This window comes from Cenococcum geophilum (genome assembly GCF_001692895.1).
Source record: "Cenococcum geophilum 1.58 unplaced genomic scaffold K441scaffold_54, whole genome shotgun sequence".
Lineage (NCBI taxonomy): Eukaryota > Fungi > Ascomycota > Dothideomycetes > Gloniales > Gloniaceae > Cenococcum > Cenococcum geophilum.
The window spans coordinates 162,173-174,262 of record NW_027137612.1 but is presented as its reverse complement, the minus strand read 5'-3'; the positions used below and the strand labels follow the sequence as shown (position 1 = coordinate 174,262).

At 47.3% G+C, this 12,090-nt stretch overlaps 4 protein-coding genes across 4 annotated transcripts; 2 read left to right on the top strand and 2 right to left on the bottom strand.

Annotated features, from left to right (window-relative positions):
• The first annotated feature begins 1,040 nt into the window (after window positions 1-1,040).
• Window positions 1,041-3,565, top strand: K441DRAFT_667282 (MFS general substrate transporter). Its single transcript, XM_067649806.1, has 3 exons — window positions 1,041-1,849; window positions 1,900-2,876; window positions 2,931-3,565. Exons 1-3 carry the CDS (start codon window positions 1,290-1,292, stop codon window positions 3,263-3,265), a joined length of 1,872 nt encoding a protein of 623 aa, XP_067499162.1. The 5' UTR covers window positions 1,041-1,289; the 3' UTR covers window positions 3,266-3,565.
• A 544-nt stretch (window positions 3,566-4,109) lies between these two features.
• K441DRAFT_619101 (HET-domain-containing protein) lies at window positions 4,110-6,742 on the bottom strand. The gene is made up of 3 exons (XM_067645859.1): window positions 6,247-6,742; window positions 5,068-6,187; window positions 4,110-4,992 (listed from the first exon to the last, which is right to left on the bottom strand). The coding sequence occupies exons 1-3, from the start codon at window positions 6,680-6,682 to the stop codon at window positions 4,455-4,457; spliced, it is 2,094 nt and encodes a 697-aa protein (XP_067499161.1). The 5' UTR covers window positions 6,683-6,742; the 3' UTR covers window positions 4,110-4,454.
• A 1,059-nt stretch (window positions 6,743-7,801) lies between these two features.
• Window positions 7,802-9,971, bottom strand: K441DRAFT_667279 (DUF1766-domain-containing protein). The gene has a single exon (XM_067649805.1). The coding sequence runs from the start codon at window positions 9,717-9,719 to the stop codon at window positions 8,037-8,039; it is 1,683 nt and encodes a 560-aa protein (XP_067499160.1). The 5' UTR covers window positions 9,720-9,971; the 3' UTR covers window positions 7,802-8,036.
• A 199-nt stretch (window positions 9,972-10,170) lies between these two features.
• K441DRAFT_689868 (uncharacterized protein) lies at window positions 10,171-11,995 on the top strand (the record flags this gene model as incomplete). The annotated part of the gene is made up of 4 exons (XM_067652342.1): window positions 10,171-10,526; window positions 10,586-10,636; window positions 10,686-11,554; window positions 11,604-11,995. 4 exons carry the CDS (start codon window positions 10,171-10,173, stop codon window positions 11,993-11,995), a joined length of 1,668 nt encoding a protein of 555 aa, XP_067499159.1.
• Window positions 11,996-12,090: the final 95 nt, after the last annotated feature.

The window sequence follows — 12,090 nt, the reverse complement described above, 5'->3', positions numbered from 1 at the left end:
ATGATAAAGTTTGCTATATAAGTAGATGGTCTAATTTTATAATAATAGTCGCTAATCATGTTAGACTTTTGCGGAAATATTACGCCACTCCCTCAACCCAAACCCTAGGGCCAGTGGAAACATTCCCTGGTGCAAATATCACCAGCGATGCTGATATTGAAAACATCCTACGTACTGCACTGGTGTATCCTAGCTTCACTCACCCAAGCTGCACATGCGCTATGCTGCCACTAGATAGGGGCGGTGTTGTGAGTCCAGATTTGAGAGTGTACGGAACGAGCCTGTTAAGTGTGATCCCGCTTATTCCTACAAGGCATCTGCAGGCTTCTGTGTACGCGATTGCCGAGAAGATATGTGAATAAGGCTCTTTCCTTTATTTTCGAAGGATTTTAAATGCAGGGATGCTACATAAATGCTAAACAAGGCTAAACGCTTATTCAATGACAGGCTACATATCTCATCAAGGCGAGGGCTTGAGTTAGTTTTTGGCCGGTTGTTGTTGTGATTATTAGGATTCGCGGTTCTGGAGGTTGGGAAAACCTAGTTTCCACACTTCCCTTACTGTCAGAAACTCTATCTGAACATAGATATATGCGGGGTATGGCCGTTGGATTTGCTGTAGTGAGGATTAAATAAGACCCGTAGAGTCACCGCAGCGTAGCACGCAATTGAATTAGAAAGCCGATATGTGGGTCTTCCAGTTCGTCCGTATAGCTGTCCGCATGTTTGTGTATCGTATTTCTTCCAGTTCCTTCTAAGCTCCTGAGTCGAATGGCGTTATGATGGTTTTAGAAATACAGCGGAGGAACTCTCAACCCCGAAATGTAGGTGACGGTAAAAATGACGTCAACTGTCTTGTTAACTATGCCCTATCGCCGATTATAAAGCGTGCCAAGACAGATTATTTTGGAATAAGCGGGCATCACGTTTCATGAAGGCGCTAAACTAAGAACGGAAGTAGCGGTGGATTTGATAATCGTCTGTAGCTGACGTGAGCAAGCCCTTGAACTCCCTAACCAATCTATATGCGCCGATTTTCGCCAAGCTTTTTGGCACATTGGTAATTACTGACACGACTGCTTACTACGTAGTACTGTCCATGCGACTCATACGGATTTTGACTTTTAGCTGCAGCCGAACAGTGCAGTAAATAAATAACCTCGTTCAATCATGAGTCTACATCGCCATCCCAAGCCTCACTTCGTCTCTTACCAGCTTCGTATCGCTTTCATTCCCCATTACCTTTCGTCCTCAACCTCGCCCAGTTTTTATCATCTATATCCCAAATTATGTCGGCTCTCATCAGAGACGCCCCCTTGGGGCAGATAATTCGATGGGTCACTAAGAATCAGGTGCTACAATACCCCGAAGAGAGGGCCGACTTTCAGTGCCCAGGATCATACACTCATCCCGACGGACCTAGAGAGGAGCCTCAAGAGGAGACTCAAGAGGAACTTAAGGTAGAGCCAGAGGGTGAGCCTACGGAAGAGGTTGTCCCTGCAGCTCCCGAAGACGTTCTTGAGCTTGAAAAGAGCAACACGGCAGGTTCTGACGTGGAAGGTGATAACACCTTCGACATTGAAAAGATCAAGACAGCAGCCACACAGCGCACATCTCGCACTGGCCTATCAAGAGTCGGCACCAGGAGCGCCCTACAGAAATCCGTGACCCGTGCCGATCTTGAAGAGCAATTTACGCTAGCAACTTTGGAAAAGGGGCCAACACGACCAATCGAGCCCGAGAAATTGGAAGATGGAACCATCTTGGTTGATTGGTACACAACCGATGACCCAGACAATCCCCAGAATTGGTCCTTTGGAAAGAAAGCCTTTGTTTCATTCCAGATATAGTAAGTCGAAACGTTTAGCGTATGAATTTAGAAACTGAGCCTCCAATTAGTATGTATACGCTCGCTTTCTACATGGGGTCAGCAATTTATGCGCCCAGCGAAGAAGGTGTCGTGAAACGCTTTGGAGTCTCCATAGACGCAGCAGCTCTAGGCCTCTCTATGTACGTGCTAGCATACGGTATCGGCCCTCTTGTATTCTCTCCCTTGAGTGAGATCCCTTCGATCGGTCGGAATCCGCCATACCTGATCACATTTGCCATCTTCGTTATTCTCCTAGTCCCAGCGGCGGTAGTCGACAATTTCGCAGGTCTCATCGTCCTCCGCTTCTTGCAAGGTTTCTTTGGAAGCCCTAGTTTGGCAACTGGGGGGGCCACCCTCCAGGATATGTATTCGCTTATTAAGCTCCCGTACGCGCTGTCACTGTGGGCACTTTCAGCAACCTGTGGTCCTGCTCTTGGTCCCATTATCAGCGGATTTAGTGTAGCAGCCGAAAACTGGCGCTGGTCTCTCTGGGAACTTCTCTGGCTCTCTGGCCCAATCTGGATTCTTCTCTTCCTTGCTCTCCCAGAGACTTCCCCGTCAAACATTCTTCTTCGTCGGGCTCGCCGCCTACGAAAGCTTACCGGTGATAACCGTCTCAAGAGCCAGAGCGAGATCGACCAGGCCAATCTCACTGCTAAGGATATCGCCGCGGAGGCCCTCTGGCGTCCCATGCAGCTAATCTTCTTGGATCCTTCCATCGCATTTACAGCCATCTATACCGCCCTTATCTATGGTATCTACTACTCCTTTTTCGAAGCCTTCCCGCTCGTTTATATTGGAATGTACGGCTTTAATATCGGCGAGACCGGCCTCACCTTCTTGTCTATCACTGTTGGTGTTATTCTTGCAATGAGCGCATATTGGGCGTACATTCGCTGGATTGTTGAGCCTGAGATCCGCACACATGGCCTTGGAGAGCCCGAACGCCGGCTAATTCCCGCCCTAGTCGTCACATTCTTGTGTCCCATTGGCCTCTTTATTTTCGGTAAGCATTTTATCACCGATTACAACCATGCTAGAGACTAACAATGACCCCTAGGGTGGACATCAAATCCGTCAATCCACTGGATCGCCTCCGTCATTGGCATTGGTATCTTCACTGTCGGTATCTTCCTTATCATCCAGTGTATCTTCCTATATCTGCCGTTGTCGTACCCTCAATACAGCGCCTCGCTTTTCGCCGGTAACGACTTCGTGCGGTCAACCCTTGCCGCTGGAGCTGTCCATTTTTCCAGACCGCTCTTCATTAACCTGGGTGTCGGCCCCGGTATCAGCTTACTGGCTGGCTTGACCTGCGGCTGTATCTTCGGTGTCTACGCTCTCTACTTCTTCGGTGCTAAACTGAGGGCCAGGAGTAGGTTTGCGGCGAAGTAATCGCTTGGATATCGGCTTATTAGGAAATGGCTTCTGTCTACCGGACTTGACAATTATGATGTTGACTCGGTTTTCGAGCTCGGCTTGATATTTCTATGATTGGCGCAATGATTGTCTGATATATCCATAGCATGGCGCTCCAGAGTTTACGAAAACATTGACAAATTAATACTTAATTCTAATTAGTTCTCCATTGTCTTGCCTTACATCTCGCCGCTCGAAAGCTGTCCATTTACTAAACAAAGGGTCAAATATCGTGCCATTCAGTTCCACCTCGTCCTTTTCCTGCCAGCAGCTCCGCAGGCAGCACCCCCATAATTAGGGAGACCGGAAGAGTAGAAGTGGCATTGAAAAACAAGAACCCTTCATTCTGAGGAAGGAACCGGACTTATTTACTTCAAGGCTCAAGGGCGTCCTGCCAAGTGACTAACCGCGGTAATGGAAGTTGAACTCTCGCCGTCAGATAGGCAAATATAATCATACAGACCATTTTTTGGTGGTAAAGGCATACTCGAGTATGTTACAAATCACTTCTAGTCGCAGGAGATAGCGGCTAATAGAACCTCGAAGGCTTGGCCCAGCTTGTTCAAGCAAGATCAACCTACATTCTAGCCGTCATTTACTTCTCATAACATGCCAGCATGATTCGCTCACTCAAGCTAAGACCTCGATGGGGACACAGCGGCACCATGAAATGAAAATGCTACCCAGTAATTAGCTGTAGGGTATTATGTTAGACATCTCTGTTGACATTATGGAGGAATAGGTTGGCGCGTAATATGGGCTAGGAATATCTTAATGCAATTCTGAGAGTCCCTGACGGCAAGCCCAAATACCATTCAAGCACGGTTTTGCAGGGATTAATACAAGGCGTCGGTATCAATATTCCAGTACAATTCGACATGCTTTTGATGATCATAGAAGTACATAATTTTATTCCATCTTACCATACCTCCTGATGAATGACCCTGCACAGTTCCACGGGTGTAGCTTAAGATAATTTACGAACGTCGTCCATGCTGGAGCTGATGTCGGACCGGGGCGTCCTTGTGTTTAGAGAAGGCTTTTAAACCTCCTCAACCCTTAGGGAATTGCGGCACGGCCCTCTAAAGAGCAGAAAACAAGGATTATATTCATAGAGTTTTGTGCGCGGCCATTTCATAACTCTCGCAGTGCGGATTTGGACGTTTCACACAAGCATAATAACAGGTCGTTCAACCGAAGGGTCGAGAGAGTCGCAACCTCCTAGAGTACCTTCGTCTTGGATTACGAAGCCCAGTCGCCGCATCGTCTGGCCTCCATCTACCGTCGGACTCACTATCAAAGAGTGATATATAAATAAACCGTCTTGATCTGGGGTGGTAGCCTCCTTTGCAAGGATAAGAGCGAAGATCTTCACATTCTTCAGACCCTCTACCAAATCTGCAGCATCTTTAACTGTCCCTTCAATAAGGTTGACATCGAAACGGGAATACTCCCCCTCAGGATGTCCCTTCTCAGTTCGCACCTTCGGATTTCTTGAGTACGGTACTCCTTCGCCATCAGGATCAATTCGTTCATCTAGGAAGAGAGGTTCCAGCGGGGCTTGTATCTTAATCCAGCCACTTTTCACTTCTCCAAAAGGATTCGACCCTTTCACCTCGACATGGCAGTCGATGATCGTGGCCAACGGCTCCCAGTTTTCCGTGAGTCCTGCGGCCGGAATACCATCAACTGAGGCCCAGGACCTATCAAATAGATGACGTATCAGCAAGTGTGCTGCCTATCCAAAAGGATTCAAGAGCAAAGGAGATAATCTTTACCAGGATGGGGCGCGATATTCGGGGACTTGATGAACCCGAAGACCTTGCCAAAGCAAACCCTCTATTAGTGAGTTCCTCCAGAGGCCAGCCATATACTGATCATTAAGTCTCTCTGAAAATATTCGGGCAAGGCCTGATATAGCAGGAAGTTTATCGGAGTCCTTCGTCAGCTTGCGAGGACCGTAGGCCCAGAGTAATTCATGCCAATGATTCAATATGGGGTTCAGTTTGGCATTTACCGAACCAAGAAGGGGTTTCCCTGACGCGGGGCCCGTCGAATCCATCGAGTCTACAGGGTTTGTGTGATCTGTAGAGTTCATGGGAGTGTGTACGCTATTATATCGCTGCTCAAATCGGAGGCCATTTTCGCCTAGGAAACCGTTGTTACATTCAAAATACATCTGGTGCTTTCCGAAATGCAGCGTACGACGAGCCAATACGCGTTCCTGTAAAGCCCATGCTCTTTTACTTAAGGGCTCTTCTTCCATTGTAATATAAAAGTCGTCAAGAGCCTCATTTTGTATGGGAAGAAGGAAAGCTAGGACTTGACCGCTTATCCCTTCCTTTGACTTGTAGTCAATGCTAACATACCGTTTGGGTGGTCGAGGCGTAAAGCAGCCAATGGAGCTGTCTTTGGCACTGGTTGCAGCGATGGTAAGGTATGAATTAGCGTAGACCGATGCCATGTTCGCAGACTCCCTTTCCCAATCTTCTCCATCGTCTTGCATAATGCAGAGGCTGTCGATCCAAATATATTTTATGCCCACAGCACGAGCTACAATGATTGCGTCTTGGAAAGTCTTTGGCATTTCAGCAAAGTCAATGCCCTTTTTGCGTGCAACCAAGGAGGACTGAGTGCTTGTAAGATGCATCGAAGTGCCCCAGCAATGAGAAAGAGTGGCATAGATGCCAGAGTCTCCACTTGTCTCAACAAGTCTAATGCAAGGTTCATTTGAGTCTCCAATATCGATGACACGAGAAGGTAGCGGCTGGATCCCGGCGCTGCATTTTGGGTGTTCATTGCACTTGTTCACCCAATCCACGGCCCGAGCTAATATCACCTGGCTATTTGGGTTTTCTTCTACGGGTCGACCTATAATTGAGGGCGCAAGAGGATTGCCTAGGCTTATCAGTTAATTGATTCTCATTAGGTCTGGCTTTCTATCCAACGTATCGTACCCTCTTTGACGCAGATCCCAATAGCAGCCACAAGGTAAAAACTTACCTTGTGGTTACCAATGTCATCGGCATCATCACTGTGTGTTAGAACCCAAAATCCATCACCTCCATCTCTTCGTCTTACGATCCAGAAATCAAACGCTAGACTTGCGGGAGAGCTGTTGTAGCGAAGCAGTTTCTCTTCCGTAGCGTCGCAGATTTCGTCAATGACCCGGTCTACTGAAGAAAGAATTAAGTCGCAGAGCTCGCATTTAGCTGCAGAGTCCCTCAAAGCTTCAATGTTTGGCCAATGTGGAAACCCGAGTGGTTTGTTGGTTTGCTGCGGTCCGTAAAATGGGTGAATGTACTTCCATTCCGGACGTCCGTTGTAGTACTCAGAAGGCAGAGAAGGGAGCTCATCCAGCGGAATTGATTTGCAAAGGTCGCAAAGTGTCATAATGCTTATCAGAGGTATGCAAAAAACTATTTGGGGTAAGATTGACGGTTTGGAAACTTGTCTTTCAGAACAGTGAAGTTGCTTACGTGGTTATTTTCCCTTGTCGCTAGGTAACATACCACTGCGCAACAATGACAAAATTTTTAAAAATTGAAGGTTTTCATTTTGGCCAACAATAATCATACACTCCCCAAATGATACGCGTGCATCCCCTAATCAATACGCATATACCCTAAACAGGCTTAGACCCTTCCTGTTTAGGTTAGAATATCACGTGAATCTGACCTGTTTGCATTTGCAACCGATGCGCGCCCATACCCAAAACATCACCTCGCATTTGCCTTACCTTTCCCCACACCAACCATAGCTCTCAACCCACCTCCGTTACCTTCTGGTCCACCTATCAATCCTCTACTCCGTATTCAAGAGCCTGTGATTGTTAAGCGTCGCCGTGACCGCCCGGCCAGCACTACAAATACAAATCGCGTTAATACCTCAACTCGTCGCGAGTATCAGCATTTAAACGAAATACCGGATACACTAGGCGCGGGCGTAGCCGTGGCCGCGGGCGTGGCCGCGGAGGCAGTTCGCAGGCGTTAAGCAGAGGTGGCAGCACCCAAATCAGCTTACGCAGTGCCTTACAGGCCACTGCGCAATCCAATTAATCGACTCAGGGGCAGGTGAGTAGTATTATAGGTAGTGAGAATTGTGGTAGAAGTTAAGATACTAATACGGGTAACTTGCCTAGTGTTGGCGGTGGTATTTAACAAGCTTTTAGGGGTCTCGGGGCTTTGCCCTTTCAGGAGGACTTTGCTTAGGAGTCCTTCGGAACATTCCAAATTTAATTTAAACTCTACTAAGGGTTATGACGGTTTGGAACATCAAAACTACGCACAGACGAAATTTGGTAGGAACTGTCATAACTATGCCGACTGTCATAACTTTATCACTTACGTTAGTTATTACAGCCATAAAAGTCACATTTAACACTTTGATTTTCGCAAACAAGTCAAATCCACGTGATTTTTCAACCTTAACAGGAAGGATCTAACCCTGTTTAGAGAGTGTGTGTATGCGTATTAGTTAGGGAGTGCACGCGTATCATTTGGGGGGTGTATAATTATTATTGACCTTCATTTTAATCAGCGTTTAGCAAGGAAGGTTCCAGACGGATCACAATGACATTTTAATCCTACCTTTGCTAGTGTTGAGTTTCTTCATACATTTGCATCGAGGATTAATGTGTACATAACCCTTAAGTTCCACATTATCATTTTTCAAAGACACTAAAAGACATCCGTGTCCATTATTCATGTTTCATTTTTTCATATCGGCAAAAAAAAAGAAGAGTCCATCATGCTTCGGCCCTTTCGGCCCAATTAACCCATCTTCTCACCACTTCGTCAACATCCTTAACACCCTCCCTGGTAGCGTCCACCTCAAACCACTCCCGATGCTCCTTTCCACAGGCCTCGCAATCCCGCTTTACACGCCGCTCACCTAGCTCGATATGGATCAGCCTCTCTACCCTGTGAGCATGCGGGACTTTGCGTACATTAGCATTCGAATTTTCTGAGACACGCCGTACGGGGTCGGCAGGTCGAGAAGGAGGTTGTAGAGATGGGCGACGAGGATTCTCAGGTGAAGCAGAAGGAGAGGGAGAGGGAGAGGGAGATGGTGTTGAGGGTATATAAGGATAGAAGCGCACGAGAGAGAGGCTGTATCCGCATTGACGCGTCCATTCGTTCATACGACGGTGGACATTGGATGCGCGGCCAATCTTCAAGAGCATCGTCTTCTTTTCGGTTTTATTTGCACCTTCACCATCTTCCGTGCTCCAAGCGCCAGGAATAGTCCTTGAGCTAGTTGGATTTTGAGCGGAAACGTTGGAATAGTCGCGGATTATGTCACTGGGCCGCCGACCATTGGCAGGCCTGGATGGCAATGTAAGGAGTGATGCAGCAGCGGTGGCAGGAGGTGGACCGCTGGCTTCGGAAGTGAGCCAAAAGATGTAGATAAATCCTTCGTCATCATATTGTGAGATGGGTTTAGAAAGCTCGGCGAGTAAAAGTGATGTTGTTTGCGGAGAGAGAGATGTGGGAATATAGGAAAGGAGAGTCGAGGTTTCCGACTGGCTCGATGAAGTGGGCTTATTGATAGGTCGAGCTGGTTTATCTGATAGCGGTTTGCGTACTGGTGAACTGCTTGCTAAGCGCTGAGTAGACGGCTGAGGAACAAGCCCCGGACTTGGCTGAGGTCGTGGCTTTTTGCGTTGCTCATTTTTAGAGTTTTGAGAATTACGTTCCGGCCGCGCGGGTGTAGCTGCTGGCATAGACTGAGGTGTTTCTACAGGATGCCCGTGAACCCTCTTTTTATGTCTCACTACCTCCACGTAATCGTCCTCTTGGGTCCCCATACAACAAAGTGCTTCCCAAAGTCCTTGCTTTCTCTGTCTTCGAGGTGGAGGTCGGTATGCCCCTTGATTTTGAGGAGTTCGGCCTCCTGTGGAGGCCATAAGGTCCTCCGGCACGGACATCAGGGGGCCTGGGACATTCTCCCAGGTTGGAGGTCGATTTATCCGATGAGGAGGATTGTCCCTCAGAATCTTGTCATTTGAGTGCCTCTCTTTTCTCGACTTCCTTTTGGAAGAAGGATTCGGCTCCTCAATCTCCAGAACTCCTAGTCTTGCCACCAGAGTATCGATACTACTCCGCTCTTTCAAGGGCACAAGCTTCGTTACGTCTTCTCGTGGTTGTGCTGAGCTATCCGTCGTTACCAACTGCTCTGCTTGGTCCTTGTGCTGCCAACAAAAGAAAGCAGCAGCTCCAGAATCATTCTTATCCCCATTATTTCCCACTGACACAACAGCGAGCACGCCGTTTGTCGCAGAAGCAGAAGATCGAGTAGGCGATTTTGCAGTAGCAATACTGCGTCGACACGGTCGACCACTAGACGTGATACCTTTACATGTTGTCGCGGGATTCTTCGAGTCGGAACGAGGGAGGAGAGATTCAGGAGTGTGAGGTATGAAGGGCATGGCCTATTAAATATGCTGAGTTCTAGGAATATTGCAATACTAGGGTGATATATTGTCAGCAATGTGAATCAATAGGAGAACACGAGTATTGGTCCTGGTGAATGAGAGCGGTGAGAGTTAAGAGAAAGCTGCCTCAATCATTACGGCGGTCATGTTGCGATATAGAAAAATGAAAGGGTGGCTATTGCAGCTGGGTCTTCACGCAAGTGAGGCTATGGCGCTTTCCCCGGCGTGAAGATGGGCATGTTGCCTGGGGATTTGGTCAAGTCAAAATGCAGATGGCGGGCTAGACGTGGAAGATTAAGTGGCTGGAGTGGGGCTGTGGGTGGCTGAAAGTCTTGGCAAGGGTCCAAGCTCTACTTTAATTCCTCCCCTCTCACACAAAGTCTCGTCGGCATAGTCCCATCATTTTGCAAACAAGCAGCACAGCTTCTGTCGTTAAACAGCAGCCATGGAGGACGTATCAGAATCACCTCCTCAGCGATCCAACCTACACCGTATCGCAAGCCTCAAAGCTTTCCTCCCCTTGTCAGAGGAGCGTCCTATCTCTACCCGCGGACAGAATCTTCCCTCTCTAATTCATAACATGTCTTCAAGTCCAGCCGTAACGCGTCGACGGTCCAGCGTCCGGTATGAACGTAGGAGTAGCGAGGACGATGTCGAGTCCGGCAGGTCTTATGGGCTTACAATGGCGTGGGGAGGGGCTTCAGAGAGGGAGGATAGAAAGATGAGTGTGGCCTCTGTTCTCATGACACCTCAGATGCGAAGTCAGAGGTTGATTGGGAATAGTAACCCAAGATATAAGTGGTAAGTGGGGGATGTTCAATGTCGTATATTAAATCTAAAAGCTGAGTGTTGCTGTTTAGGGAGCAATATTTTAGGACTGATGAGGAGCTTAAGAAAATGAAGAAACCATTGTGAGTATCCATAAGATCGAGGTGGAATGCTGATGCTGATATTCAACAGACGGCAATATTATGAACGCAATAACTACTTGATACAACAATATATTTACATAGACCGCCTTCTCGATTCATCTCTACCACACAACTTGATTCAAGAATACAATCAACCGTCGCTGCCAATAGACGTACCACCAACTATAAATGAAGAATCCTACTCTAGTCCAGTCTCTCCAGACTTTGATGAAACAAGCGGACAAATTGGTAACGTTGCTGAGGTCTTAAGCAATGGGAGCAATTCCCAAGTTAAGGTCAAACGAACACCCAAAAATCTCTACAAATTACCAGACGAGCAGACACCGTTGCTCACAGCCGAGGTCGATGGCTCGGATTCTCCTCAACAGATTCTGCCAGAATTCATCCCTGAGGAAGAAATCGACAGCGGAGACTCCATTGTAAAGGTTGCCATATACACTAACCTGGCTGCGAACACGATTCTGCTCATACTCAAAATCATTGTAACAGTCCTCACGTCTTCCCTTTCGGTTATTGCAAGTTTGGTTGATGCGGTGCTCGATTTCTTGAGCACAGCGATTGTTTGGACAACAACGCGTTTAATATCTCGGCAAGACCAGTACGCATATCCAGTCGGCCGACGAAGATTAGAACCTATCGGAGTTCTTGTATTTTCAGTTATTATGATTACCTCTTTCTTCCAGGTTGCCCTGGAAGGGTTTCAGAGAATGACATCCGGAAATCATACTATCGTGGAACTAACAATACCCGCTATCACAATTATGTCTTCTACTGTTGTGATAAAGTTTCTATGCTGGCTCTGGTGCCGTTTCATCAAGAATTCGAGTGTACAAGCCCTAGCACAGGACGCAATGACGGACGTTGTGTTCAATATTTTCAGTATCATCTTTCCATTAGGCACGTTCTCCCATCTTAGTCTTGTAGCCGCAGCTAATTAGGTGTTCAGTCGGTTACTACGCCAAAGTATGGTGGCTCGATCCAGCTGGCGGTATCATTCTCTCACTATACGTCATGATCAATTGGTCTCGGACCTCAACCACTCATATCCGCAATCTTACTGGAGCTGCTGCCTCCGCTGATCAACGCAATATTTTGCTTTATCTTACTATGCGTTTTGCCAAAACGATTAAGCAGATTCAAGGCCTACAAGCTTACCACGCCGGTGACAAACTCAATGTTGAGGTTGATGTAGTTCTTGATGAGAGTACAAGTCTCCGCGATAGCCATGACTTGGGTGAGAGTCTCCAATATGTTCTTGAGAGTGTACCTACAGTTGATCGTGCTTTTGTGCACCTAGATTATACGGGGTACAATCTACCCAGTCATATGCAGCAGTAGGATTAGCGCTACCCTTACCTTATATTGTGGTGCCCGATAGAATGTTTCGTTTGATGACTCTCATTAGTCTCTGGAATGCATTTCTATTCATGATA

What these genes read in the sequence shown, in the direction of transcription:
- K441DRAFT_667282 (XM_067649806.1), top strand. Translation starts at nt 1,290, where the DNA reads ATGTCGGCTCTCATCAGAGACGCCCCCTTGGGGCAGATAATTCGATGG. An exon ending in TTTGTTTCATTCCAGATATA is followed by an intron (nt 1,850 to 1,899) that starts GTAAGTCGAAAC and finishes GCCTCCAATTAG; the next exon opens with TATGTATACGCTCGCTTTCT. An exon ending in CATTGGCCTCTTTATTTTCG is followed by an intron (nt 2,877 to 2,930) that starts GTAAGCATTTTA and finishes AATGACCCCTAG; the next exon opens with GGTGGACATCAAATCCGTCA.
- K441DRAFT_619101 (XM_067645859.1), bottom strand. Translation starts at nt 6,682, where the DNA reads ATGACACTTTGCGACCTTTGCAAATCAATTCCGCTGGATGAGCTCCCT. An exon ending in TGGGATCTGCGTCAAAGAGG is followed by an intron (nt 6,188 to 6,246) that starts GTACGATACGTT and finishes TGATAAGCCTAG; the next exon opens with GCAATCCTCTTGCGCCCTCA. An exon ending in GAATATCGCGCCCCATCCTG is followed by an intron (nt 4,993 to 5,067) that starts GTAAAGATTATC and finishes TCTATTTGATAG; the next exon opens with GTCCTGGGCCTCAGTTGATG.
- K441DRAFT_667279 (XM_067649805.1), bottom strand. Translation starts at nt 9,719, where the DNA reads ATGCCCTTCATACCTCACACTCCTGAATCTCTCCTCCCTCGTTCCGAC.